Genomic DNA, 26,159 nt, shown 5'->3' on the forward strand with positions numbered 1-26,159 from the left:
TGAGCATTAATGCAGTTCAAGAGCATTTTCCAAGTTTGAGACTGCTTGCGGTAAAGATGTTTTCTCGGGCTTTCCTTGTCGTTGGTGGTAAGCGTGCTCTCCTTTCCCCCACTTCTCGTCAGTGTTTGGTATGATCATTACCATCGGGCAAGCCATTGTGTATGTCATGACGGGGATGTACGGGGACCCTGCGGAAATGGGTGCCGGGATCTGTCTCCTTATCATTATTCAGGTAAGAAATCCTATATTTTCCTATGCAGATAACAAAACAGTTTGATTCCTTTTTTCTTTTCTAACAGTTCTTTAGGTGATTGACTTGTTCATTTTCTTACTGTTGAATTATTTGATTGTAGTATTTTGATCACTGAAGTGATATGTGTACATTTTTTTTTAAAACCTTCTATGACCGTGATGTGTTCAAATTGTGTTGATGTGAAAAATTCAAATTTATTCTAAGAGCTTCATAACTGCATAATACCAAGAATTATGGATCAACTGTATTGATTCTTGAGATGCACAGTTGTCACATTGTGATGTCTCTGGAATCAGGGTGTTTCTGTACAGTAAACAGTGCCTTCCACTTGCGGTCCGCCAGGAGACAGTGGTGGTGTCACTGCCCGCGTGTGTGTCGGCTTGTTCACGTCGTCGTGACGTTAGTTGGCTGAGTGTGTTCTTGACAGAACGGCTGTTTGAGTTCAGTTGCTGTCTAAAGGTGTTCAGAAAATCTGCTGTGATTTGTTACTGAAATGAAGGTTATTGTTTAAATATAGAAGGGCAAGCTAGAGGACAAATATCTACCTCGAGGTCTAAAATACCTTTTTGTAAGGAGAAAATTAAAATTCTTTGTAATAAGGTATTCTGTTACAAGTTAATTGGCAGTATTCTTTTCTTAGTAGTACACAAAATAATGTTTTAAATGGTAATATCTTAGAGTCAGTGAAACACTATTTATACACACATAAATATGTTCTGTGGGTTTTTTAAATGGATGCTTGGGAATGGAATTTTTTTTTTCTTTTTTTTTTTTTTTTTTTGGTGAGACGGAGTCTTGCTCTGTCGCCCAGGCTGGAGTGCAGTGGTGCGATCTCGGCTCATTGCAAGCTCCGCCTCCCGGGTTCACACCATTCTCCTGCCTCAGCCTCCCGAGTAGTTGGGACTACAGGCACCCGCCACCACGCCCGGCTAATTTTGTGTGTGTGTGTGTGTATTTTTAGTAGAGACAGGGTTTTACCGTGTTAACCAGGATGGTCTTGATCTCCTGACCTCATGATCCACCCGCCTCGGCCTCCCAAAGTGCTGGGATTACAGGCGTGAGCCACCGCCCAGCCACTTGGGAATGGAATTTTTAAAGGCCAACATAATTATCAGTGTCCTAAGTATCAATTTTTTTTTTTTTTTTTTTTTTTGAGATTTAGTATCACTCTGTTGCCTGGGCTGGAGTGCAGTGGCACGATCTCAGCTCACTGCAACCTCCGTCTCCTCTCCCGTGTTCAAGCAATTCACCTGCCTCAGCCTCCTGAGTAGCTGGGATTACAGGTGCCAACCACCACGCCCAGCTAATTTTTTGTATTTTTGGTAGAGATGGGGTTTCACCATGTTGGCCAGGCTGGTCTTGAACTCCTGACCTCGTGATTTGCCCACCTCAGCCTCCCAAAGTGCTGGGATTACAGACGTGAGCCGCCACGCCCAGCCCTAAGTATCTTAAAGTATGTTAAGTTTAGAAGATATTTTTCCATTGTACAATCCTTAAAAACCATTTAGATAAATTACCCAAGAACGGATTGTACTTAAGTTATCTTTCTTGTGTTTTGAAAAGAAGTTTGTTTAAGTTAATAAACAATGGGTATCTGAGGCCGGGCATGGTGGCTCATGTCTGTAATCCCAGCACTTTGGGAGGCCCATGGGGCAGATCACGAGGTCAGGAGATCGAGACCATACTGGCTAACATGGTGAAAACCCGGCTCTACTAAAAATACAAAAAAATTAGCTGGGTGTAGTGGCGGGTGCCTGTCGTCCCAGCTACTTAGGAGGCTGAGGCAGGAGAATGGCGTGAACCTGGGAGGCAGAGCTTGCAGTGAGCCGAGATCGCGCCACGGCACTCCAGCCTGGACAACTGAGTGAGACTCTGTCTCCAAAAAAAAGAAAAAAATGGGTATCTGGAGTCCTGATTTTCTTGGAAATGCCTCTTCTTGTTCACTTTATGAAATTCAGATTAGTTTAGGAAATTTTTTCTTTTTTTTTGAGACAGAGTCTCGCTGTGTTGGCAGGCTGAAGTATAATGGCACGATCTCGGCCCACTGCAACCTCCCCTTCCTGGGTTCAAGCGATTCTCCTCCCTTAGTCTCCTGAGTAGCTGGGACTACAGGTGCCACCACACCTGGCTAATTTTTCTATTTTTAGTAGAGATGAGATTTTACCGTGTTGGTTAGGATGGTCTCGGTCTCTTGACCTTGTGATCCGCCTGCCTTGGCCTCCCAAAGTGCTGGGCTTACAGGTGTGAGCCACCGTGCCCAGCCAGGAATTTTTTTTCTATCAGTTCAAAAGATGAAGATCAAGCTCAGAAAAACATTTTTTAATAATCTCAAGTACCAGTTTATTAATATATACATTGAGAGAAATCTGACTGTCTCAGACTGGTGTGGTTGAGCATCCTGTTTTTTTGTTTTTGTTTTTGAGACGGAGTTTCACTCTTATTGCCCAGGCTGGAGTGTGGTGGCGCGATCTTGGCTCACCGCATCCTCCCCCTCCTGGATTCGAGCGATTCTCCTGCCTCAGCCTCCTGAGTAGCTGGGATTACAGGCATGCACCACCAGGCCCGGCTAATTTTGTATTTTTTAAGTAGAGACAGGGTTTCTCCATGTTGGTCAGGCTGGTCTTGAACTCCCAACCTCAGGTGATCTACCCGCCTCACCCTCCCAAAGTGCTGGGATTGCAGAGCATTCTGTTTTTTAAATTAGAAACGTTATGTAGGAAGTAAAACATAAGATTATTTAATGAGTGTAATTTATATCCACAAAAGTTATACTGTTCAAGTATTTATTTAGCATTAACAATAAACTGACTTTTCTAATGAGATGGAACTATTTTGTCATTTGACTAGGGCAGGAATTTTTTTTTTTTTTTTTTGGAGACAGAGTCCTGCTGTGTCTCCCAGGCTGGAGGGCAATGGTGCAATCTTGGCTCACTGCAACCTTTGCCTCCCGGGTTCAAGCAGTTCTCCTGCCTCAGCCTCCCAAGTAGCTGGGATTACAGGGGCCTGCCACCACGTCCAGCTAGTTTTGTATTTTTAGTAGAGACGGTTTTGCCATGTTGGCCAGGCTGGTCTTGAACTCCTGACCTCAGGTGATCCACTTGCCTCGGCCTTCTGAAATGCTGGGATTAGAGGTGTGAGCTACCACACCTGGTCTAGGGCAGGACTTTTTAATGAATGATCAGGTTCTTTGGAAGCTTTCTGATCCCCAGTGTGTTCCCATTTGGTAGAAGATACATTTCCTTAAAGAATAACTGTCAGGTGTGGTGGCTCACACCTGTAATCCCAGCACTTTGGGAGGCCGAGGCGGGCGGATCACTTGAGGTCAGGTGTTTGAGACCAGTCTGTCCAACATGGGAAAACCCCGTCTCTACTAAAAACACAAAAATGGGCTGGGTGCGGTGGCTCACACTTGTAATCCCAGCACTTTGGGAGGCCGAGGCAGGTGGATCACGAGGTCAGGAGGTCGAGACCATCCTTTCCAACATGGTGAAACCTTGTCTCTACTAAAAATACAAAAATCAGCTAGGCATGGTGGTGCATGCCTGTAATCTCAGCTACTCAGGAGGCTGAGGCAGAACCCAGGAGGCAGAGGTTGCAGTGAGCCTGGCAACAGAGCCGGACTCCGTCTCAAAAAATAAAATAAAATAACACCACCAAAATTAGCCAGGCATGGCAGTGCATGCCTATAATCCCCCATCTACTAGGGAGGCTGAGGCAGGAGAATTGCTTGAACCTGGGAGTTGGAGGTTGCAGTGTGCCAAGGTCACACCACTGCTCTCCAGTCTGGGCAACAGAGTGAGATCTGTCTCTAAAAAATAAAAAAGATTAACTTTGTCTTTATTTCTCCATTTACAAATCACTTGATTGGCAAATTTACAGCCCTTGGGAATTAGGGAAAGAGGCGCATTGGATGGGGAGAGAAGATATTCTGGAGTCTGATTTTAGTGCCTTTCAGTGCTTGGGGTTTCTCTTCATATGCTTTAGGCATCGTTGACGGTATGGACCGGCCAATTGTTGCCTTCAGTTTTATTTCTTTATAGTACTTTATGCAATCCAGAGTTTAGAATAATCTTGATTTTTAAAAGACACTTAGAACTGGCATGTAGCTCGTAGAACATTATACATCAAGAAAATGTCTGTAGTATCTTACTTAAGGATATATTCAGATTCCTAAGGAATCTCCCCTGAGTGATTCTCAGCTAGCTAGCTATAGGATTGACTTCTTACAGAGTCAGTTATGGATTTAAATTGATATGAAATAGTTAAGCTATTTTAATGTTTATTTTCAGTAGTCAGAAATCAGAAATAGTTACAGTCCAAGAATGAAACAAGTGAAGTGGATGTATACTAATTCATTTACATGAATTCTGATACACAAATATGTGTGTTACGGTGAATTGTTCTGTTAATGTGGAGAGAGAGATGTCACGTTTGATTATAGGTGGGCAGTGACCAATTTGTGTCTTTCAAGGCATTGCTAAGATTGAAAATATGTGTATACACTGAAGAGCTATGATTGGATCAGTGTGTTTCACCCAGAAACATAGGTTTTGAAAACTGTTTGCATGCCGTTGTGGAAGGTATTTCTCACCTTATTTGTTCATGTTTTCATTCTCACCTTATTTGTTCATGTTTTCATTCACATGGTTAGTGTTTTTCAGCTAGTGAGTTTAGAAATCTAAATAGCAGGTCTTGATTAAAAATTTAAAAAAACTATTAGAGAATATCAGTGTGCATGGCATGTAATAAAGGTAAGTATGTTTTGACATACTTAACAAAAGGTAGTTTGACAAAACTAAGTTGTGTGTAGGTGCCATGCAGGGTTAAAATGTTAAGTGCCATGTTTATACTAGCTCATCATACATGTCGTCCATTCCCCGTGCACATGCGGTTAGGGTTCAGGTCCCATCACTATAGACGCTCCTGCCACTTCCTGGGTTCCTATCCCTTTTCACAGGCATGCATGATATTTACTGTCTTTTATTCCCTTAATTATAGAAACCGTTTCTCATTTCTCTATAATTTCTTCTTCCTTTTGGAAAAACCCGCGTTTAATTTTCACAGGACAGATATGAATGACTCTGTAGTCCGATGGTCCCTGTTCTGAACAGGGGTCTGGAGAACGAGTGGTTTCAGAGCTGCTGTGGGACTCTGGAGAGCTCATTTCTCAAGGCCCATCACGACGCTGTCTGGTGGCTGATGTTCATGGACAGCTGTTATTTCCTGCATAGGATGGGTTTCTCGGTTTATGATGGGGAGTATCTGTTCACTCATGACATGATTGTGGTTCAATAGAATCGGTAGTAAGTCCTAACCGCTACATTATTTTGTCAAAATGTCAAACTTGGTTTTCAAGCAGTAAAGGATTAGCATGATCTCTCTTAGAAGTTTGGAGAATCATACCCTTTCTCCTGTCCATTGAAACTCAGACTAAAAGACTGTAAATAGACAAGTTAGGCTCTGTCCAACTATTGAAGTGGCAGTTAAGGAAAAAACAACACTGTCTAAGGTAAGCATGCCTAAAAGGGTCTCATGTGGTTAGTTTGGTGGCTCTTCTAGCAGGTGATACTGGATCAAGTGAGTACAAAATGAGGGGGGCGGCTTGAGAACTGGGAGGAATGGAAGTGACTTCCCCACTTCTGCCGGGGGGGGTCTTTAAAGTGGGGACATGTGTGAAGTTGGGGCATGGAAGCATGTTTTCTTCCTGTCTTGATTAGCTTATTCCAGTGCAGGGAAAGGGTCAGATGACGGAGGAGGTCACTTGCAAGGCTAGGGATTGTTTTTCATTAATGCATGCTTTTACAGGAATGTCTTCTCCAGGAAGCAAGTTCAGAATTTTCAATATCCCATAAATTAAAGTTAGTATGCTTTCATTTTTAAAAACATTATGAGCTTAACCTTAACTGTCTTCAAATTTACATTCAATCTTTGTCACTATGTGTATAGAATGCATTTTTACATTGTTGCTGGAGTACATATTTGAGTACATATTTGTGTTGTAGTTTTTTATTCTGTACACATTGTATAGAATATACATATATATAATACATATATAATGCTTTTTTCAAAGGATCAGCACAGCCCTTAGACTTACCCTTTGATGGCAGTGTACATTTCCGTCTTGCTATTATACCAGAATTCATCTGACTTTTTACTTCCTTGGAGGTATTTGGGATGTTTTCAGTTTCTTGCTGTCATAAATTCTAGAATACTGTGATCATTTTTTTTGTTTCAGTGTGCTTTTCAAACAGGCTTTATTTAAACATTGCAAAAGAAACTATTCAGATAAGTGTAAATAGACTTTAAAGTTGAAATGTCTGCTTTATAACGCAACGGTATTTCCAGTCCTCTTACTGTTCTGGATTGGCCTGGGTAAATGAAAGCAGGCCAAAAGATGCAGTTGGTCATCGTAGTGAAATTGCAACGGTCAGGCCTTAATATTCAAAACGCCCCTAGCTTGGAAATAGCCCATGGTGTTCCTCTCCCCCTTTCTTGAGTTTGTTCTTGCTTCTGCTTACTTGCATTTCTTTCCCCACAGTTGTTTGTTGCTGGTTTGATTGTGCTGCTGTTAGATGAGCTGCTACAGAAGGGTTACGGCTTGGGGTCTGGGATTTCCCTCTTTATTGCCACCAACATCTGTGAGACCATTGTCTGGAAGGCCTTTAGTCCCACTACCATTAACACTGGCAGAGGTACATCGCACAGTGACTGCAACTGCACGCGTTTTGCTGGATGTGTGCTGGGAAAACCCATCGTGTCGCAGTACATGCCTAGAGCCATTCTGGTTTGCCCTCCTAGGGGATAAGGAATGCGAATTCTTCAAAACTTAATACGCAGAGATGTGTGGAGTAAGCCACACTACCTCAGCGAGAATAGTACCAAAATTTTAGCCTCTGCTCATTTAAAATTTCAGTGGTTGCAAACAGAGTTTTAAAATTTCGTTTGTTAACCTTGCTTAAGGCATTGCTGCAGAAGCCATTTATTTGACTGATTAGAGCACCCGTAGGGGGATAACAAGGTAGTGGATTTTAGATTTTTCAAATGGAAAGACTTGTTCATTGAATCCACCCGGAGCACTCCTACTTTGCTGCTCTTCTAATTGGCTTTGTAATAGCACCGAAGTTTTGAAATATTTCATTCTCTCTTTCCCCTTCCTCATCTCCACTTCTAACAGATACTGTCCTAAGTGGTTAATACCTAAACTCTGATCCCAGCCTTAAGAAAATTGTAATGATTATTAATGTTCTTGGTGCAGTAAACCTCAAGGCAGGCTTGATAGAGTGACATCTATCTCTTAATTCTGACATCTCTGCTCTGCTTTGCTGCTTTTTTATTTTTTTCTAAAGATACTCTCTTCCTTCCCTAAAGTAAAGGAGAGGCAAATCTCTATGAATGAAATTTTGCTTTGGTAAATTTTACATTGTATGTTTTCATCAAGAATAGCCTCTTGAGAAAACTTCGGATTTATGCTATAAAAAGATAGATTTGCCTCAATGATCTAAATATTTGTAGAACCTGCTCACATGGCTATATCATAAAGCAAACATTGGCGAATTCTTTTGACTCATATTTTCTGCTGTATACTGGACTTTCACAGTTATTTGTTTGAGCTCTGGGACAGCTTTGGACAAGGAGTCCACAGGTCGTGTCTGTCTTGATTTTACAGGTACTGAGTTCGAGGGCGCAGTCATAGCTCTGTTCCATTTGTTGGCCACCAGGACGGACAAAGTCCGAGCTTTACGGGAGGCTTTTTACCGGCAGAACTTACCCAATCTCATGAACCTCATTGCTACAGTTTTTGTGTTTGCTGTTGTTATATATTTCCAAGTAAGTATAATCTTTTCACCAAAGTAAGTGGGATGTAGACTTTCACTGTGCTCTGGAAGACAATGCCATCTGACATGCTCGTGTTTGACAAGTCAGAGTTTAAGATCAGGGGAAATACAGTTTTGCAATTCGAGTCTCCAGACTCTGATTTTAGGGTGTGAAATATTGGAGTCTCTGTACTTTCTTGGTTTTTGTTTTGGCCCATCAGCAGGAAGCAGACTCTCGACACTTTAAAAGGCAGAACGTCTTCGTTAGCATTGTCTTTGCTTTTTTTTTCCCTGAGAGTTTTGCTCTTGTTGCCCAGGCTGGAGTGCAGTGGCGCGATCTTAGCTCACTCCAGCCTCCAGCACCTGGGTTCGAGTGCTTCTCCTGCCTCAGCTTCCTGAGTAGCTGAGATTACAGGCACGTGCCACCACACCTGGCTATTTTTTTATTTTTTATTTTTTATTTTTTTTGAGATGGAGTCTTGCTCTGTCACCAGGCTGGAGTGTAGTGGCGTAATCTCGTCTCACTGCAACCTCCGCCTCCCGGATTCAAGCGATTCCCCTACCTCCGCTTCCTGAATAGCTGGGACTACAGGTGCCCGCCACCACGCCTGGCTAATTTTTTGTAATTTAGTAGAGACGGGATTTCACCACATTGCCCAGGATGGTCTTGATCTCCTGACCTCAGGATCCACCTGCCTCGGCCTCCCAAAGTGCTGGGATTACAGGCGTGAGCCACCGCGCCCACCGGCATTGTCTTTTCATCCTCCCCACTGTTCTTTGTTTTCCCTCTCTGGTCTCTGTTCTTTTCTTAATGTGTCTAGTTCCCCCACTTACTCTTGGTTTTCTTTTTTAGGGATTTCGCGTTGACTTGCCCATTAAATCGGCCCGCTACCGAGGACAGTACAGCAGCTACCCCATCAAACTCTTCTACACCTCCAACATCCCCATCATCCTCCAGTCGGCCTTGGTGTCAAACCTGTATGTTATTTCCCAGATGCTGTCTGTTCGATTTAGTGGCAACTTTTTAGTAAATTTACTAGGACAGTGGGCCGTGAGTATTATGTTTATTTATATTATTTACAGTTGATTATAATTTGCATTTCATGGTTGTATTTTTAACGGAATGAGGTCAACATTGGAGCATTTGCTATAATATTTTCAGATTCACTTACCTATATAGCAGAGTTTAGTATGTATCTGGAAGAACTGGTAAGTGTTGCAGAAGTTAAGATTGCCCAAGTGCTTTTTATTATTTTGCTGTCCAGGAAGCACTTTCACATCTCATTTGAATGACCTTTTAAGCTAAAATTGTGGTTGATTTCATAAAAGTAATTTCCTGTTTTGTCATCTTATTCCAGTATTGTCTATAGTAATGTTTTCTCAAAAATGCTCTTTGCTGTCTGGGCGTGGTGGCTCACTCCCATAATCCCAGCACTTCAGGAGGCTGAGGCGGGTGGATCACCTGAGGTCAGGAGTTCGAGACCAGCCTGGCCAACATGGTGAAAACCCATCTCTACTAAAAATACAAAAATTAGCCAGGCATGGTGGCAGATGACTGTAGTCCCGACCATTCAGGAGGCCAAGACAGGAGAATTGCTTGAACCCGGGAGATGGAGGTTGCAGTGAGCCGAGATCATGCTGCTGCAGTCCAGCCTGGGTGACAGAACGAGACTCTGTCTCCCAAAACTAAAAATAAAAACTGCTATTTGTGCTGCTAACATATGAGATGCTGGACTCATCCTATCCTTTCCTATCTCCCACCCTGCCTCCAGGCCTCCTCCATTTTTCAAGGTCTGAACGGCAGTAAACCAGCTTGTGATGAGCTGGGCTAGAGACAGGCATGCTGTTAACGAGATGGTAGACACAGCGCTGCTGCTAGTAATATAATCCTGTACATTCTCATATACATCCCCCTTGTCATAATTTTTTCTAAAACAGTCTAGCCACTTTGTTATTGAAGCGTGCGTTACTGTGGGGCTGAATTTTCATAGGTTTAAATTCTGTCACCTAACAAAGGGGCATTTCCCCTCTTACAATTACAGATTTTAGCCCGGAGTGTTGGCTCTCATCTGTAATCCCAGCACTTTGGGAGACCAAGTAGAGAGGATAGCTTAAAGGCCAGGAGCTGGAGACCTGTCTGGGCAACATAGCGCGACCCCATCTCTACAAAGGAATTTAAAAACTAGCTGGGTACAGTGTTACGTGCCTGTAGTCCTATCTTCTCAGGAGGCTGAGGTGGGACGATCGCTTGAGCCCAGGAGTTCGAAGCTACAGTGAGCTATGATCATACCACTGCATGCCAGCCTGGGTGACAGAATGAGACCGTGTCTCAAAAATAATAGAATTTTAAAAGACTAATGTCCTTTATTCTTTGCCACAGTATGTAATTCTAGAATTTGCACCCCACCAAAGAATAGTATTTTCTTGTACAGTTATTCTTGCAATATGGTGTTTATTCTGTGCATTTGTCTTCATGTACTATCTTTTTCATTATACCTCTGCTTTTTCATTGTACCTTTCTGCTTTGACTGAATGCCATTTAAAGAAATCTTTTTTTTTTTTTTTTTTTTTTAAAGAGAGTAAGACAGTAACTCTTATGTATCAGTTGAAGGGAATAGGATTCCCTTTATTCATAATACTTCTTTTCCATTCATTTAACACAAATGTGGCTAATGTTATAACGAGGACACGAAAGTTAGAGACAGGAGTAAGAAGAATACTGTTTCTGTCCTCCTCAGAATAGTCCAGGAGTAGTTATTACTCTGATGAGAATTTCCCAGTGTTAGTGCTTTGAGTAGTTGGTCCTGTGCAAATTGTGTTATGACCTTGAGTAAGCTTCTTCTTAATGAGAGAATTATTGGGAGATAGTGCTTTTGATCTGGGATTAGTGATTCCAGGGGCACAGTAAAGAAAGCATTTCACAGTCATAAATTCAAGAACCAGGTACTGTAATCATTGCAACTAAAAATTGGTTTCTCACCCCTATCTGTATACCCCAAAACTTTATTTAATATGAGCAAATAATACTGTTCCTATTTCTATAAGACTTTTTAAGTGTGTAGATAAAAATCCAGTTATTATACTTATTAAAAGATTACTCCTTATAATAACATACAAGCCACATAAAGTTTAGGCAGCAAATTAAAGTTTTATGTCAATATTTTAGTTGATTGCATTACTGTTTTCATATGGAAGGATCACTCATAGGGCTCTGAATATTCTGACTGGATACTCATAGCTCAGAAATTTTCAGATTTTCAGTATAATCAGAGGTCGATTGTAAATGTAATCATATTCCTGTTTTCAGTAATGGAAGATTTTGTAATATATTACAATTTTTAAAAATGATTCATAATATATTTTCAGTGTCTTGCATGTAACAGGTGCTCATTGTGTAACTTTGAAGGAGTGAAAGTATTAGACACAAAAGGACATTCTGAAGCTACATAGAATGACTAGCTGTACATGCCTTGAACTTAAAACACTGTCATTTCTGAGAAGTTTGAAGTGTCATACAAATGTATTCCTAATTAGGTTGACCACTTGTTCTTTGTACCCCTGTTCTGTAGGATGTCAGTGGGGGAGGACCCGCACGTTCTTACCCAGTTGGAGGCCTGTGTTACTATCTTTCTCCTCCCGAGTCCATGGGCGCCATCTTTGAGGATCCCGTCCATGTCGTTGTTTATATCATCTTCATGTTGGGATCATGCGCATTTTTCTCTAAGACATGGATTGAAGTGTCTGGCTCCTCAGCCAAAGATGTAAGTGTTTGGTTTATTTTAAAATAAAACTCTTGGCGATGCGTGGTGGCTCACGTCTGTAATCGTAGCACTTTGTGAGGCTGAGGCAGCTGGATCGCTTGAGCTTAGGAGTTTTGAGACCAGCCTGGACAACATGGCAAGACCCCGTCATGACTAAAAAATACAAAAAAAAAAAATTAGCTGCGCATGGTGGTGCGTGCCTGTGGTCCCAGCTACTTAGGAGGTTCAGATGGAGCATTAACACTTGAGTCCAGGAGGTGGAGGTTGCGGTGAGCCAAGATTGCACCACTGCACTCCAGCCTGGGTGACAGAGCGAGATCCTGTCTCAAAAAAATAAAAAAGGCCGGGTGCAGTGGCTCACGCCACTCAGGAGGCTGAGGCAGGAGAATCGCTTGAACCTGGGAGTCGGAAGTTGCAGTGAGCCGAGATTGTGCCACTGAACTCCAGCCTGGCGACAGAGCTAGACTCCGTCTCAAAAATAAATAAATAAATAGATAGATAAAAAATTTTTTAAAAAGTAAAATAGGCCGGGCGCGGTGGCTCACGTCTGTAATCCCAGCACTTTGGGAGGCCGAGATGGGTGGATCACGAGTTCAGGAGATTGAGACCATCCTGGCTAACATGGTGAAACCCCGTCTCTACTAAAAATACAAAAAATTAGCTGGGCACGGTGGTGGGCGCCTGTAGTCCCAGCTACTTGGGTGGCTGAGGCAGGAGAATGGCGTGAACCCGGGAGGCAGAGCTTGCAGTGAGCCGAGATCACGCCACTGCACTCCAGCCTGGGAGACAGCGAGACTCTGTCTCAAAAAAAAAAAGTAAAAACTTTGTTTTTGAAAAATTCATATTTAATTGTCAAAATAGTAGTTGATACACTCCTTTATAACTTAAACTTTAATTTATACATTTTTAATGAGTCAGTGTCACCCCAATGGGCTAAATGTTGGTTCCCAAAAGTAAAAAATTCTTAGCTGTTACAGTGGTTTGCAACCCTCCTGCAAAACAAAATCTTGTTTGGTAATTGAAGAAGGGTTGAGAAGCACTGGTTTCATATGGCTAACATGGAATGGAGTGGCACTGAAACTTTGGTTTCCTCAGGCTTCACATGAATGATATGACAATGTAACTTTCAGGTTATTGTATGTTACTTGTTAGTGTGTGGGAAGCACTTCACATAGAACGTGGTAGATGTAAGCAGTGAAATGTTGGAGTTGGATTTTCAAAGTAGCTTTTCTCTCGGCAGGTAGCTAAACAGCTGAAAGAACAGCAGATGGTAATGAGGGGCCACCGGGATACCTCTATGGTTCATGAGCTTAATAGGTAAGGCTGCTAGATGGACGCCTTTCTAGGCCTGTGTTTGTGTTTCAGTCTTTCAGTGATGGCTAAATGTTTTTCTTTGTTCAAGTTCATATTTAAAGCCCTTCCATTCAGACAAATGAATCAAAATTTCACACAGAACTTGTTTTCCATGTCAAAACCGACAACTGAATTATTAATTGAAATTGTGGTGACTGCTCTGCTCTTCCCAGTGGTAAAATCTTGCAGATTAGTGCTGTGTTCAGCGTTGGCTGGCTGCACGTAAAATCACCAGAGAACTTTTAAAAAGGATTTCCCAGGAATTGTGGCTTATTTGGTCTGGGGTGAGTTCCAGACATCAGGGTTTCATTTTTTTGGTAATAGCTTTATTGAGATAAAATTCAGATACCATGTAATTCACTCACCCGAGGTATGTTGTCCAGTGTTTTTTAGTATATTCAGACTTGTACATTCCTAAGTTTGATTTTAAACACATTGTCACCACCCAGAAGGAAACCCTGTACCTACTGGCCCACCCGCCCAACCACCAGCCCCAGGCAGTCACTTTTAACTTCGTCTCTACAGATGTGCCTCTTCTGCACATTTCATGTAAATGGAATCATACGATGTATGTTATTTTGTAAGTGGCTGCTTTCACTTGGCATCATGTTTTCACAGTCCACGTGCTGAATTCTTTTCATGAATAAGATTCGATTGTAGGGCTTTACCACGCTTTATCAGTTGATAGAAATGTGGGTTGTTTCCACTTTTTATGAATAATGCTGTTGTGAACATACTTGTACAGATTTTGTGTGGATGTTTTCATTTCTCAAGGAGTGGAATTGTTGGGTCACATGGTAACTGACTCTGTGTTGAACATTTTGAGGAGCTGCTCAGCTGTCTTCAGGGTGGCTGCTCCCGTCCACATTCCCACCAGTGGTGTGTGAGGTTCCCCTGCTGCCTGTCCTCGCCAGCACCAGCTCTGGCTTTTTAATTTCAGCCATCCCAGTGGATGTGAAGTGGGGCACAATCACGGCTCACCGCAGCCTCCCCCTCTTGGGCTCAAGCGATCCTCCCCACCTCAGCCTCCAGGGTAGCTTGGGACCACAGGTGTGCGCCACCATGGCCAGCCAGCTTTTTTTTTTTCCTGAGATGGGGTCTCGCTTTGTTGCCCAGGCTGGAGTGCAGTGGCACCATCTTGGCTCACTGCAACCTCAACCTCCCGGGTTCGAGCGATTCTCCTGTCTCAGCCTCCCGAGTAGCAGGGATTATAGGCATGCGCCACCACGCTCGGCTACTTTTTGTATTTTTAGTAGAGACAGGGTTTCCTCATGTTGGCCAGGCCGGTCTTGAACTCCTGACCTAATCATCTGCCTGCCTTGGCCTCCCAAAGTGCTAGGATTACAGGCGTGAGCCGCCATGCCTGGTGGGATCCAGATTCCTTCTTTTGTATGGGGGCATCCAGTTGTCCCAGCACCACTTGTTGAAAAGGCACCAGTATTTTTCCTTAAACTTTTTATTTATTTAGAACACAGACTGCAGAATAGTATGATGGATCTCCAGCTCCAGTTGTCATCATCCTGCTGTTCTTGTTTCACCTCTCACCGCCTTTAATCTTTTTTCAGTATTTTAAATTCCATTTTTAAGTTTTCCAGGTGATTCTACTGTGCAGCTGAGGTTGAATTACTTAAGTGGATTTGCAGAATCTTATGACATAAATTTGTTGATACTTACTCTTCATTCCACAAGAGGGAACGAAAGGTTACTCATTTAAAAATCTTAAACATCTTAATATTTAAATCTGTCCAGGAATCTCATCTCCTGTAAGATCATATATTGTCTTTCTTGGCTGTTGACCGGTTTCTGGAAATTAAGGTCAGAGTTTTTGCCTGGATCAGAGCTCCCGTTCCCACGCCGTGTCCTGCACAGCCCTCCATACAGCAGTCCGTTCCCCCTGGAGTTCAGGGAGGCTTTAGACCCAGCTATGGCTGCTGCGCCTCGACCTGTTTTCGTCTCTGCTGCTGCCTAACTCGGGGTTTTGTCTCCTAGGTACATCCCCACCGCGGCTGCGTTTGGCGGTTTGTGCATCGGTGCCCTGTCGGTGCTGGCCGACTTCCTGGGGGCCATTGGGTCCGGCACTGGAATCCTACTGGCAGTCACTATTATTTATCAGTATTTTGAAATCTTTGTGAAAGAACAGGCCGAAGTTGGTGGCATGGGTGCTTTGTTTTTCTGAATGTTCAGAGACTTCATTCTGTGCGTGTGAAAGGGAGAACATCTGGACAGATCGCTTTTGTCAGATGACACTGGTGATTCCCCTTTTCTCCCCTCAGTTTCTTGTTTCAAGTGCTGGCTGACCCGTCTCTGAAATGGGCACCGAGCTAAGTGTGTGTGCAGCATTAGTACCCGCTGCCTTAAAACTCAAGTTTACATTATTCATTTAAAAAAAGTACATCTAGTGTTGCCTGTAATGCTGGAAACCAATGTATCTACCTTGCTGTGTTAAATCATGACAGTGAGATGGTGACATGGATTCGTTTTGCACATAACATTCAAAACACTTAATATTGCCCCCACTTGTTTAAAAATAAATGTAGTTCAAATTGCCACTTTCCAGTATTTTTGAGCTTATTTAATGAGTTCTGGAACATTTATATCTAATCTATATTTTAGATAATTACTTTTTATACTTTTTTAACTCATGGTATCCCTACTCCCCACCCCACCTCATTTTTATTTGTCCCTTCTCAAAGCAGCCACTTAGCCCACATGGGCAAAATCAAGTGTCCAGTTATTTCTGTCACTAGAAACAACTGCTTCTAAGGCTCCTCCACCTCCTCCTCCCTTCCTAGTGACAGCATCATCGTGCTGTTTGCCTGTATTGGCTATGCCTTCTAACTCCAACCAGTCACTTGAGAATACTCTTTCAAGATTCTAGGCCCTGATTCTTTTCTGTTTAAATCCCTAAAGCAAAGATCTAATTCTCAAGCAATGTCTGTAGTTAGTGGGGGTGAACAATGAGTAATTCATGCTAGGAATTTGTGTCTGTTGTTGTACTCACAGCAGCAACATGAGTGTAAACAGTAGACAATAAATTTTATTTAAGAAAACTGACTCAGTTGTGTTGGAAAAAAAATAAAGAAATCTGATATTAAACATTTTCTAAGATCATTTGTATAAGTTCAGTGTATTTATAAGAAGTCCACCCTGAGATGCCTGTAAAAGTCAAATGTAATTACACTTCAAACTTTAATCCTAAATTATTGTCGGACGGTGACCAACTTACGGGTAATCATATATGTGACTAACATTGGGGAGGAAACAGGAAAACAGTGATCTCAAAACCATATCCCAGTCTCCATTTAAAAGCATAGTTCTTGGTAAATCATTTTGAAAACTATGTGCTTTATTTCCCAAAAGATCAAACTTAATTTTTAAAAGACACCCTTTTCAGAAGTATGGGTTTTCACTGCTGTTTAGTTTCTTAAGTGTAGTATGTCTTACGTAGCTTATGCTTACAAAGCCAAATAATCACAGGGGCAAGGCAGATGAAGGCAGGCAGGATGTTAACAATGGCTCGGAGAGCATCTGCCGAGGGCCTCAGACCACTGTTACCATAAAAAACATCGACCCAGTGTTATGATGTCCGATTTTTTTTCCCTGAAGAAGGTGGAAATATGGCTTTTAATAATAGGAAACCTTCAGTTTTTAAATGCAGGGCAAAGAAACATTTTAAAACAGTGCTAGCCAGACTGCCAGTTCTCAAACAGACTTAATTTCCAAAGCACAACCTTTTCATGTTTATAAAAAATAGAAATGGCATTTAGGGATACATTCTAGGATTTGGCTCTCACTTCTAAGTGGCACTCTGAGGAAGAAGGAGAGGATAAGGGTCAGCTGCAGAGGTCATTCCCATGGGGAGTGGCTGGGGAGGAACTGGGCTATGTGGAAAGACTGGGCTGCGCTTCTCTCTCGATTTCAATGATAGCCTGTGGCTTTGAGAGCTGAGAAGAGTTAGAGCTGTGAAGAATCACAATGCCTGTGATTGAAATCGGGATTTAAAAAAGGGTTAGAGGCATAAGGGAAGGCTACCATTATAGGAAGTAGTTGGATCTTAATTTTCACAAGTATAGGGCTAGACAGCTTCATCTATAAAGTTCTGTATTTCCATAATTGTTTTATCTTTAGGAAGTCCAGTGTAAAGACAGTTTCACAGAGAAAAATATCCTGGGCTCAGACAGTGAGCCTGTGGACAAATGGATATACTGTAGCCTTCTGGCATTAGCACCCTGATTTTATCTGGAGAGCCCTTTCATCTGGTTCGTAGGGCCTGGCTTACCCGCTGGAGCCAGGCTAGAAACATGACTTAGGGCTGGATGGGAATCGTCCTGAGACTTCTGTGTGGGCCAGACTGGAAAGTCCTGGAAAATCGTGGAGCTGCTGGAGGCCCTAAAAGTCAATACAAAAAGAGCTAAACTCACTAAAGAGGCTAAGAAAATGGCCCAGGAACACTGGTAGAACTGCTGGATGACAGGGTTTCAGGCTGTAATGAAATGGGAACCACATCAATCTGTACTTCTTGCTCCGAAGTACTCTGTATTGGGTTTCACATACTGGCTGATCTTGCTAGTTCTATTCATGGTTTAACATCAAGATATTACTGCCCCAAACCATATCAGTCTTATGGATTTGTTTTCAGAAACTTCAAGTACTCTTTGAGGTAAGGATAGGAAAAGAGATCCTCAAGTATGTGCACATGCTTGAGGGATGGCCCTGAATTTTCATTAGTCTCCTAGCCTCGGTGTAGTGAATGGAATCAACCATTTTCCTTACTTAAAATTAGCTGGTTCAGCTTCAGTAAATAGGTGGACTTAAACTAGTTGTGGATTCTACTGAATCCTACCCTAGTTGGATTCAACTACCCTAGATGAATTTTGCAGAGTAAAAATTCAATTAGAAGAGGCCAAAGAGTCTGTTTTTCATTTTAACGCTGTTTTAAACACCAACGGAGTACACGGTTATTTGCATGCCCAGCTACAGAATTTTACAGTGGGGGTTGAGAGTGGAAATAGTTGACCTAATTGGGAACTCAGGTCTGTTTTCCTGTACAAATATCCCTGTCTACCAGACTAGACTAGAAAAGTAATTGAGCTGCAGTTAACTGCTATTGAGCTTTAAAAAAACTGGAGTAAACGTACTTGCATTTATCTTCTTTTTTGTTAATTTTAGCTGGTTATTGAAATGAGGGTCACAACCTACCTGTAATTTGCAGTTCCATACCACCACCACATCTGTTCTGTGCTTTTATTTTAGGAAAAAGCTAATGGCAAATCTACACGGAACTAAGTTGAACACAAAGTCTTAGTGGAGAAGGCCTGGTGGTCTTGCTTACAAAAATGGCCAGTGTCATATTTGGCCTTAAAATTTCAAGAAGGGCACTTCAAATGGCTTCGCATTGGCATGTTTCAGCGCTAGAGCGTAGGAATAGACCCTGGCGTCCACTGTAAGATGTTCTTCCGCTACCAGCGCTGTGGAAAGCAAAGAAAACAACTTAGACCATGCCATTAAGGAAGGACAAAATATCTTATTCAATCAGTATTTGCGGAGCAAGTACTATATGCCAGTTCCTATGCTAAATGCTGGTGATACTTTTTTTTTTTTTTTGCCTATAAGGATCTTAAAGAATAAAGACTATAAAGGCAAGATTACATTCCTAGCATGAGACAAGAACATCAGGGATAATGATTTTATGTGTTAAAACAGTAAAGTTGGAAGTGTATAGAGCCAGTCACTATACCTCATTTACAGCTGGGGTAGGGCTTTGTTACTCTGAAGCTAGATGGTGATGATTATGTAGGATCTTAGGGATTCCATCTTTTCTGCTGCTAGGGGATACATATTTTCCCCTGGCAAGTTAAACTGTGTGCATGTTAGGACTGGAGATACACTACCAAGAATGAGGTCTCAGGACCTTATTACCACAGGCTTTCATTAAAATTTCTGTTTCACTCAGATGGAGGTTACCAGATGTAAAATCAGCCTTTTGTTTTCCTAGCCGCTTGTTTGGGAACAAGCTTGGGGACCTTTGCAGGCAGGGAGCATGTCCTACTCTCCTGGGCATAGCAGGTGCTTAGTAACTGGCAGATGCTACTCTTTGTGGCAAACTGATCTTTTTAAAAATTATTATTTATTTTTTATATTTTTGAGATGGAGTCTCGCTTTGTCGCCAGGCTGCAGTGCAGTGCCACGATCTTGGCTCACTGCAACCTGCGCCTCCCGGGTTCAAGCGATTCTCCTGCCTCAGCCTCCTGAGTAGCTGGGAATACCAGCATGCACTACCACGCCTGGCTAATTTTTGTATTTTTAGTAGAGATGGGGTTTCACCATGTTGGCCATGCTGGTCTGGAGCTCCTGACCTCAAGTGATCAGCCTACCTCAGCCTCCCAAAATGCTGGGATTACAGGTGTGAGCCACCACACCCAGCCAGCAAACTGATCTTAAAGTGTAATACCTTCCTTCCGATTTCTCAAATGTTGCTTATTGAATAAATGGTTTTATTACCATGTTTTGATTCTACTAAAGCTAGGCAATTCGGTTCTTTTATCCCTCCTCCTTTATAGCCGCAGTCGCCCTCTCTCCACCTCCCCTCACTTACCTCACTTACTCTGTTTTTTTCTCCCTCTTCTAAGACCAAAAGGGAAGTTAAGAAGGTGGAAGGGAGAAGGAAGACATTTTTAAAAAAGGATACTCTTCTACTAAAAGATAACCCCGCATGGCATTTCACACTTGCCTACGTCACCCTACTTTCCACACACCTCCTCAAAGGGAGGGGCTGTCATTGTTCCTGTGTTATGAAAAAAGCCAAGAGAGGCTTCGGAACCTGTTTGACGTGACAGCTAATTATGGTCTGCGGAGCCTCAAACCGAGTCGGGCCTGTGACTCTGAGCTGCACTGCCTCGTACTGATTGTCACGCCTTTCTCTAAATACATGCAAGACAAATTATTGTATCCATTCAGTATGATTGTTCTAACTGTGGCTTTCAGCTGTCAAGGTGGCCTCTACCTTAGATCTAGTTTTTGGAAAGGTGAAGCCGGAGTGGAAGCTGTCGAGGAATCTGAAATCTGATTTTATCCAAATAAATCACAGCGGCCTTTGAAAGACACACTCAGATTTTCAAACAAATAACAGACATTTCAAAACCAGGCGCCCTGCTTATTCAGTGAAACTGTAAGCCGCTGACGCTCAGGGAAAAGCTTAAGAAACTGGTCTTAAAGCTTCAGGCCAAACAGTGCTTCAAGTCACATTTGAAGTAATCACTTAAAAACAGTAGAAAAATCAGGTGTCAATTACTTAAAACACTTATACCCAGTAAAATATTCCCGTGATGAAAAGTGTTGGCTTCTTTCTGGATGAGTGGCAGGGATTTGCCGGCCCGGACGGAGGCGCTCCTTGAAAGGCCCATGCTGCGCCTCCATACGGTGTCTCCTCTCGTGGTTTTATCAAAGGAGTTTTCTCTCCGTAAGCTTACCTACTGTTTACAAAGTCCCTAAAAGATGGGTGGCCAGGAAGTATACAATGCATCTCCATGACCAGTGATTTCTTTTTTCTTTTTTTTTTTGACGGAGTCTCGCTCTGTCTCAGGCTGGAGTGCAGTGCCACAATCTCGGCTCCCTGCAAACTCCGCCTCCTGGGTTCACGCCATTCTCCTGCCTCAGCCTCCAGGCGCCCGCCACCGCGCCCGGCTAGTTTTTTGTATTTTTAGTAGAGATGGGGTTTCACCGTGGTCTCGATCTCCTGACCTTGTGATCCGCCCGCCTCGGCCTCCCAAAGTGCTGGGATTACAGGCGTGAGCCACCGTGCCCGGCCTATGATCAGTGATTTCTAAGGGCCACACGGCTAGTCTGGTTTATTATGTGAAAAGCGTATCACACCAAGTATACAGGAAATACCTCAAATATTTGTTGGAGTATCATCAATTTCTCCTCGAACATACAGCCTCCACAAAGGACTGTCCCTCATACTAGCATACTCGAGGGAAAGCTAACAGCTTCTCTACCCACACCTTTGCATCGCTATGGATTGAAGGTTTAAAGTGTAGAATCGTTTTGGCTACTCAGCAGGAATGTCATTTGGGCCGCTCTGTAGGAGAAAAAGCCCCTACCAAAAGTTTGCACTTGACCCAGAATGCTTTGCTCCTACTTTCAAACTCTGTGCCACCCAGAAGGGAAAATTAGTAGTGGTCACCTGCAAGTTTTACAAGTTGCTAGGCATTTGACTTTAGTGGTATCAAAAAGAGAAAGATACGGAGTTATATTTAGTACCCAATTTGCTGGGATGGGGACGGGGAAACCGGAGAAAGCTGGGTTGCGGTCTGGAGAATGCTTACCATGGAGTCTCTGCAGCAGGTCATTCTTGGGTAAAGAAATGACTTCCACAAATTCTAAACAGACAAAGTGCAAGTGAAAACAAAGCTAACGTCAAGGGCCTACCAAAACAACTCAAAATGTCTGCAGCCATCACCACTACAAGAAGCTGTACACACTCGGCCACGAGGAGTTGTGGAACATACCTCCATCCCCTGGAAATAAACAGAGGGAGAACATTTCAGCAAGGCCTGGAGTGGTAACATGGGAAGACTTTTATGCAAGAGGCGTCAAAAAGGCTTAAGAATTTCACAGAAACCTGGGTCTCTGCTAACTTAATTTATATACATTGTCAGACTCGAGCAGTATGAAGTTATTGTTCTCCACATAATGTTAAGTGGCAACATTTAAAGCATATTCGATAAGATGTGTATTTTTTATAGATATGAATCTCCATATTGTGGTAAAATATACAGAACATATAAAAACATTTTAACCCCTACAAAGGTACAATTCAGTGGCATTGAATAACATGCAGAATGGTACGCAACCACCACCAGTATCCATCTCCAGAGCTTTTCATGACACCCAACAGAAACTCGGGATCCACTCAACACTAATTCCCCATCCCTAGTAGCCCTTACTCTACTGTCTTCCTCTTATCAGTTTGTCTATTCTGGGCACCTCAGATAAGTAGAATCACAGTATTTGCCCATCATGTTAGCGCATGTTTCAGCGTGTGTGTGTTTGTGTGTATATTACATTTTGTGCATGCATCCATCTGCTGGCAGACACTTGGGCCGTTTCCACAGAGGCTGCCATGAACACAGGCACACAAGTGTCTGAGTCCCTGTTTCAGTTCTTCTGGGTGTAGACTTAGGAGCTGAAATGCCAGATCATATAATAATTCTGTATCTAATATTCTGAGGAACTGCCAAACTTTCCCACAGTGTGTTACATGTATACGTGCAGTTCAAAAATTAAGATTTATTTATTTATTTATTTATTGGAGACAGGGTCTCACTCTGTAGCCTGGGCTGGAGTGCAGTGGCGCAGTGACGTGATCTTGACTCACTGCAACCTCCGCCTCCTGGGTTCAAGGGGTTCTTGTGCCTCAGCCTCCCGAGTAGCTGGGACTTCAGGTGCGCACCACCACGCCTGGCTAATTTTTGTATTTTCGGTAGAGATGGGGTTTCGCCATGTTGGCCAGGCTGATCTCGAGCTTCTGACCTCAAGTGATCTGCCCACCTCAGCCTTCCAAAGTGTTGGGATTACAGGCGTGAGCCACTGTGCCCAGCAAAAAATAAGACTTAAATTTAGTTGCATTTTAGTTCAGGGATACTGAAACATAAATAAGTACAACTGAAGAGGGTAAGAAATTAAAGAATATCACGGATACTGATTTACTGTGGTGTACCTATAAATACCCCCTTTAAAAGGATGGGAGACAACACGGAACTGACAGAGACATTAACAGCTTTTGAATCCAAAGTTGCTAAGGATATTATAGAGCGAAGAGAAGTAGTGAATAAGCTGCTGCCCCTTAACAATTACCTAGGCCTTTTTTTTTTTTTTTAAGAGAGACATGGTCTTATTCTGTCACAGAGTGGCGCCATCATAGCTCCTCCAACTCCTGGGCTTAAGTGATCCTCCTGCCTCACCGTCCAGAGCAGCTGGGGCTACAGGGGAACTGACGCCATTTTTACAATACACGTGAAGACGGAAACCAGGGTGATTTAAGTTTCTCACTGTTTACTATTTAAGCCTGCAGCTCATCTTACTAAGTGGGAATACACCTCATATAAAAAACAGGGAAATATGTCATTTAACAATTTTTTTTTTTAAACAAAGAAAGCATAAAGATCAATGAAGTGGCAAAAGAAAAATGCTAAAATACATGATTAGGAAGAGACAAGAATATTGACGAAGTCTGTTTGAAAGACCAATTCTTTCTATGAAAGACTACATTCTTTTAATAAATCAAACTAGCAGCAAGTTCCAAGACACGTAATGCAACCGCACCACCTTCAGCACAGCTGACGCGCATGTACCTGGCTTTGGCTTCGGCCTGGCGTTTTCGGCATCATCTCCGTTAATGGTGACTGTCACGATGTGTGTGGTACAGTTTGACAAGCCTGGGTCCATACAGACCGCTGTGGAGAGAAGGGACAGTCAGATGCGTCAGTCCCTGTGGCATTTGTTTCACTACGGTCTTAGGAAGAAGATGCGTCTCGCAGCTCAGCGTTGACGTGGAGGTGATGCAGGAAAACTAGTTCTCACATTTGGTAGGCAGACGGGCAGGCTGCAAAGCATCTGGGCACACTCACTCTCCCCAGAGCGCCCGAGTCAAGCTTGCTAGGTCTGTGGGCTTAGATGGTACTGACAAGTTGTAAAACCCTTCACCACAACAAACTCAAAAAATCTTCCAGTGATGAGGGTAGCACATGGATGAGGTGGGTGAGCAATAAAACTCAGGGTGTGGGAAATTCCAAAAGGCAATTTATTTGTTTTTTGAAACAGAGTTTCACTTTGCTCTTATTGCCCAGGATGGAGTACACTGGCGTGATCTCGGCTGACTGCAACCTCTGCCCTCTGGGTTCAAGTAATTCTCCTGCCTCAGTCTCCCGAGTAGCTGGGATCACAGGTGTGTGCCACCTGGCTATTTTTGTATTTTTATTTTTTATTTTATTTTATTTTTTTTTTTTGAGACGGAGTCTTGCTCTGTCACCCAGGCTGGAGTGCAGTGGCCGGATCTCAGCTCACTGCAAGCTCCGCCTCCCGGGTTTACGCCATTCTCCTGCCTCAGCCTCCCGAGTAGCTGGGACTACAGGCGCCCGCCACCTCGCCCGGCTATTTTTTTGTATTTTTTAGTAGAGACGGGGTTTCACCGTGTTAGCCGGGATCGTCTCTCGATCTCCTGACCTCGTGATCCGCCCATCTCGGCCTCCCAAAGTGCTGGGATTACAGGCTTGAGCCACCGCGCCCGGCCTTTTTGTATTTTTAGTAGAGATGGGTGGGCTTTACCATGTTGGCCAGGCTGGTCTCGAACTCCTGACCTCAGGTGATCCACCTGCCTTGGCCTCCCAAAGTGCTGGGAATACAGGCGTGAGCCACTGCACTCAGCCAAAAGGCAATTTAATTTCATTAACTCTCCCCCAACTTCAGGCCCTTCTGATTCCAGTTTCCTCCTGAGTGGGGAGATTCACTTACACTCAGTGACCAGTCCTAATCTATGATTTCTCTTCAGTGAATTCTGAGCATAAAGAATTCCCAAATAATCCATCCCTTCCCACACTGAGGAATCTATCGCTTGGTGAATTTTCAAGTACTACCAACCTGGAGAACATTCGGCAACGTCCCCTTTGTAGCCGGTTTCTTCCTCAAGCTCCCGGAGAGCAGCTGCTTCTGGGGTTTCACCGTCGTCTATGAGACCTGTAAGTTCAAATCATTGGTATGATGGGAGCGGGAAATCCGGTTCTTTGAACCCCTCATTCTTCTTCTTCTTCTTCTTTTTTTTTGAGATGGTGTCTCGCTCTGTTGCCCAGGCTGGAGTGCAGTGGTGCGATCTCGGCTCACTGCAACCTCCGCCTGTCCAGGTTTAAGCAGTTCTCTGCCTCAGCCTCCGGAGTAGCTGGGATTACAGGCACCTGCCACCATGCCTGGCTAATTTTTTGTAATTTTAGTAGAGACGAGGTTTCACCATATTGGCGTCTCACCGTATTGGCCAGGCTGGTCTTGAACTCCTGACATCATGATCCACCGGCTCGGCCTCCCAAAGTGCTGGTATTATAAGTGTGAGCCACCGCGCCTGGCTGAACCCCTCATTCTTCTAACACAGCTGCTACCGCACTGCGTTAAAAGAATCAGAGCACTGTGAAAAGCGGCCTTACGGAGAAACCTGAGGATTGGAACTCTTTTTTTTTTTAAAGATAGAGTCTCACTGTCGCCTAGGCCGGAGTGCAGTGGTGCAATCTTGGCTCACTGCAACCTCTGCCTCCCGGGTTCAAACGATTCTCCTCCCTCAGCCTCCCGAGTAGCTGGGACCACAGGTACACACCACCACGCCCGGCTAATTTTTGTACTTTTTGTAGAGGCTAATTTTGCATTTTTAGTCTCGCCATGTTGGCCAGGCTGCTTTCGAACTCCTGGCCTCAAGTGATTCACCCGCCTCAGCATCCCAAAGTGCTGGGATTACAGGCTTAAGCCACCGTGCCTAGCTTGGAATTTTTATAGAAACAAAAAGGCAAAGAATATAGCTCTGAGCAGATGAATCAGATTCTGATGGCATCACCCAGTCATCCTAGTCAGACCCAGATCCTTCGTGATCCTTCCTGACCATCTCCACGCTGCTCTGCACAGCACAGGAAGCATCTGTGAGATGTGACTTGGTGGTGGCCAACTGGCTTAGGCTTGGGAGCTTGCTGTGTGACTGTAGCACAGGAAGCCGGTTCATATTCTGCTTCCTTACAGGTAGGATGCTGTCAGCATCACCTGTCTTGTCTTCCTCCCAGTAAAACACTGAGGCCCAGGAATGAAAGGCCAGAAAGGAGCAAACTGGTGGACGTTAGGGGACTCCCATGGCCACTGTGAGGAGTGAACAGAGAGGCCAAGGAAGAGGAAGGGAGCAGCAATGCAGACTCTTGTTTCCTGAAAGGAATTAAATATAATGAGGCT

General features: G+C 43.4%; 3 protein-coding genes across 8 annotated transcripts in view; 1 reads left to right on the forward strand and 2 right to left on the reverse strand.

Annotated features, from left to right (window-relative positions):
* The window catches only part of SEC61A2 (SEC61 translocon subunit alpha 2), a 46,033-nt gene extending 29,756 nt beyond the window's left edge, over positions 1 to 16,277 (forward strand). The window contains exons 6-12 of one of the 2 annotated variants that reach the window (XM_077944838.1): positions 123 to 232; positions 6,792 to 6,945; positions 7,920 to 8,080; positions 8,921 to 9,118; positions 11,637 to 11,828; positions 13,069 to 13,145; positions 15,171 to 16,277. In XM_077944838.1, the coding sequence (XP_077800964.1) occupies positions 123 to 232; positions 6,792 to 6,945; positions 7,920 to 8,080; positions 8,921 to 9,118; positions 11,637 to 11,828; positions 13,069 to 13,145; positions 15,171 to 15,357 (1,079 nt within the window). In that variant the 3' untranslated portion in view covers positions 15,358 to 16,277. 2 annotated transcript variants of the gene reach the window in all.
* Positions 1 to 26,159, reverse strand: part of UPF2 (UPF2 regulator of nonsense mediated mRNA decay) — a 484,524-nt gene that overhangs the window by 240,346 nt on the left and 218,019 nt on the right. The gene's annotated exons all lie outside the window — the stretch shown is intronic.
* The window catches only part of NUDT5 (nudix hydrolase 5), a 29,228-nt gene continuing 21,480 nt past the window's right edge, over positions 18,412 to 26,159 (reverse strand). For 4 of the 5 annotated variants that reach the window (XM_077944909.1, XM_077944911.1, XM_077944912.1 and 1 more), the window contains 4 exons: positions 24,822 to 24,917; positions 23,537 to 23,638; positions 21,612 to 21,700; positions 18,412 to 18,649 (listed from right to left, as the gene is read on the reverse strand). In XM_077944909.1, the coding sequence (XP_077801035.1) occupies positions 21,645 to 21,700; positions 23,537 to 23,638; positions 24,822 to 24,917 (254 nt within the window). In that variant the 3' untranslated portion in view covers positions 18,412 to 18,649; positions 21,612 to 21,644. 5 annotated transcript variants of the gene reach the window in all.

Source organism: Macaca mulatta, chromosome 9, assembly GCF_049350105.2.
Source record: "Macaca mulatta isolate MMU2019108-1 chromosome 9, T2T-MMU8v2.0, whole genome shotgun sequence".
Classification (NCBI taxonomy): Eukaryota; Metazoa; Chordata; class Mammalia; order Primates; family Cercopithecidae; genus Macaca; species Macaca mulatta.